General features: G+C 40.4%; 1 protein-coding gene across 1 annotated transcript; it reads right to left on the reverse strand.

The window, feature by feature from the left end:
- Positions 1–316: 316 nt before the first annotated feature.
- Positions 317–1,255, reverse strand: LOC110258977 (olfactory receptor 1J4-like). The gene has a single exon (XM_085012756.1). The coding sequence runs from the start codon at positions 1,253–1,255 to the stop codon at positions 317–319; it is 939 nt and encodes a 312-aa protein (XP_084868882.1).
- Positions 1,256–3,169: the final 1,914 nt, after the last annotated feature.

A 3,169-nucleotide genomic window follows, 5' to 3' on the forward strand; every position in this document is an offset into this window, starting at 1 on the left:
TATAGAACAATTTTACCTCAATAAAGTTGTTTTATAAAAAGCTACTAAATTCCCAGGTAATAAAAAGAGAGACATTAAGTAGTACCAGGTATATAATTTCTCAGTGTTGTAGACAAGAACATCAATCAATAGTATCAACTAAGAATTCACAATTGATACTAATGAATTCCTACGAGAAGAAAGAATAGCTGTTACAAAATGCAATTCAGTTACCAAATTTATACTGAGCTTTTATACAAGCTGGGCTCAAGATATGGGGTGTATGATCTGGAGTTATGTGACCACATGTGTCTGTTATAAAGATGAGTAAATGTCACTAAGACAAGACTGGTGCCTTGTGGAAGAGTTTCTCCAGGGCCCCCTTCATGTCTCTATTCCTCAGGCTATAAATGAAGGGGTTCAGTAATGGAGTGACCACTGTGTACATCACAGAGGCAACTATGTCCTTGTTGCTGGAGGTGCTGGATGAGGGGACCAAATATAGCCCAATAATAGTTCCATAATAGAGAAGAACCACAGAGAGGTGGGAGCCACATGTGGACAAGGCTTTGCAGATGCCCTTGGTGGATGGAACCTTGAGGATGGTGGCCCCGATGTGGCCATAAGAGACCAAGATACAAAGGAGTGGGAGCATAATGGTAGCCACTCCTGCTATGAAAATTACTAGATCATTGAGGGATGTGTCTGAGCAGGAGAGTTTGAGAAGGGCACCAAGGTCACAGAAGAAATTGGGGATGGTGTTTTCAGAACAAAATGACAGCTGGGCCAGGAGGAGAGTGTGACAAAGGGCATTGGCACAGGACAGAATCCAAGATACAGTTACTAGTATGGTACACAGTCCCCCTCTCATAATACTGGTATAGCGGAGAGGGTGACAGATTGCCACGTATCTATCATAGGCCATTGAGGTGAGAAGGAAATCATCCAGACCAGTAAAAATTAAGAAGAAGTATGTTTGTGTTACACACCCTGCATAGGGAATGGATTGATCCTGAGTCTGCATGTTCATCAGCATCTTAGGGACAGTGACAGAGGAAAAGGAGACATCTGTGAGGGCCAAGTGGCTGAGGAAGAAGTACATGGGAGTGTGGAGGCGAGGGTCCAGCCTGATGAGCAGGATGATGAGCAGGTTCCCCAGCATGGTGGTCAGGTACATGCCCAGGAACAGGGCAAAGAACACATGCTTCTGCTCTGGTGGGACGGGGAGGCCAAGGAGGAGGAATTCAGATACACTGCTCTGGTTCTCCCTCCTCATGGTTCTCTCCTGTCTGCTGGGGAAGGAGGGGCGTGGGAAACATCAGTGACATTTAAGTTGCAATTTTGGCCACTTTTTCTCTTGTGGAGAAAAAGAATATCTACCCTCATTTCTTTAATCACATATTGTTGCCAAAGAAAGTGACACACCCTCAACACTCAACATGATTCCTTTCTATGGAAACCAGTAAATTCATTCTTCTTTTTTCATTTTAATCGACCCTGTTTCCAACACTAAGATACTAATTGGACACAGAATAATAAATATGACATAAAGGATCCTTTCCCTCCTGATACTGATTCTCAAGGAACACATGACTGAGGTCTGACTAAAGGAGCAAACCTAAAACCAGATTCCCTGTGTTATGATTTTGGTCCCACCACTTTCTCACTCTAGGACTTGGGATGCTAAATCCCTTGGTGTCAGGTTGTTACTCTACAGCATGAAGATGACATATCCCACATTCCTAGAGTTAACAAAAAGGGTTCCAATTCATTAGGCATTAATATCTAAGAACACTGTCCTGCATCAAATAAACACAAAAAAATTACATAGACTATTTTTTATGATAGGATCTGTATTTCCCCCCCAAAAAATATTAAGTTCAAGAATTTATTTATTTTTTTATTTTCCCACTGTACAGCAAGGGGGTCAGGTTATCCTTACATGTATACATTGCAATTACAGTTTTTCCCCCACTCTTTCTTCTGTTGCAACATGAGTATCTAGACATAGTTCTCAATGCTATCCAGCAGGATCTCCTTGTAAATCTATTCTAGGTTGTGTCTGATAAGTTCAAGAATTTAATAAAAGAACATTGTGAAGTAGTCACATAAAGGACCAAGAAGCTAACCTAAAATTTATGTTAAACTATATTAGCTCTCACACTCTTAGGGTGAGTTTCTGAGCAAATATCTTATCACTGGGGTAAGTTCCCTGTGGAATTTTCTTAATGCAAGTTTATCTTCTTGCCAATAAATAAACCTTACTTCAGGTTTATTTCTTATCATTTTTATTGTTACTACTTCAGTGCATGTACCTCCAGATATTTCCATCTACATCTGATCTTTGAAGTTGGCTCAGATCTGGATATTCATCATTGGGAAGACACCTGAGATCTGAGATGGGGTCTGAGAGATCCTAAAGGATTGGGGTGTCTCTTAGAGGTCCGTTACCTGATTGACCAGCACTATTTCCCAACATTGAACTTCACACTGATAATAATTGCCAGTTAATGAACACTCTGGCAGGCAAATACGTTTTTGCATTATTGCCTCACTAAATTTTTCAAAAGTCCAAGGAGGGAGGAGTTCCTGCTGTGATTCAGTGGGTTAAGGGGCCAATGTTGTCTCTGGGAGTATATAGGTTTCATCCCAGACCTCATTCTTTGGGTGAAGGATCCTGCATTGCTGAAAGCCTAGGTTACAGATGTGGCTCATATTCAACCCTGAGCCTGGAGCTTCAACTTGCCACAGGTGCAGTGGGTTAAAAAATAAAAACAAACAAAAATCTTCATTAATAGCATACTCAGAAGAAGTGAAAAACTAGCATGATTATATAATTATTATACAGTTAGTAACTGCTGTAGTCACAATTCTTTCCCATGTTATTAAAAATACACTGAAATCTCTGATCCTATGACCCTACAGTTCCTCCCTCTCTTTAGATAGACAAAAGGCAGGACCTGAAGAATTATTTCAGTATCTGAAGGAGTGCTCCTGACCCAGATGCTATCCACACTAATATTCCTGCATCCCTTTAGTTTGCCAATGGGTTTCATATGCTTTCACTTTCATTCAATGTATCAACATTCATTTGTGTTGATACATGGGAAGCAGAGAAAGTGATTTTTTTCCTTCATTTTACTAACAGTAGTAGTGAAACAGCCTAAACAATCTCACATAGATAATACAT

Source organism: Sus scrofa, chromosome 1 (genome assembly GCF_054392235.1).
Source record: "Sus scrofa isolate SSC_HxYL_T2T_F1_AM1 chromosome 1, Sscrofa_HxYL_maternal_Yorkshire_Landrace_v2.0, whole genome shotgun sequence".
In the NCBI taxonomy this organism is placed as follows: domain Eukaryota; kingdom Metazoa; phylum Chordata; class Mammalia; order Artiodactyla; family Suidae; genus Sus; species Sus scrofa.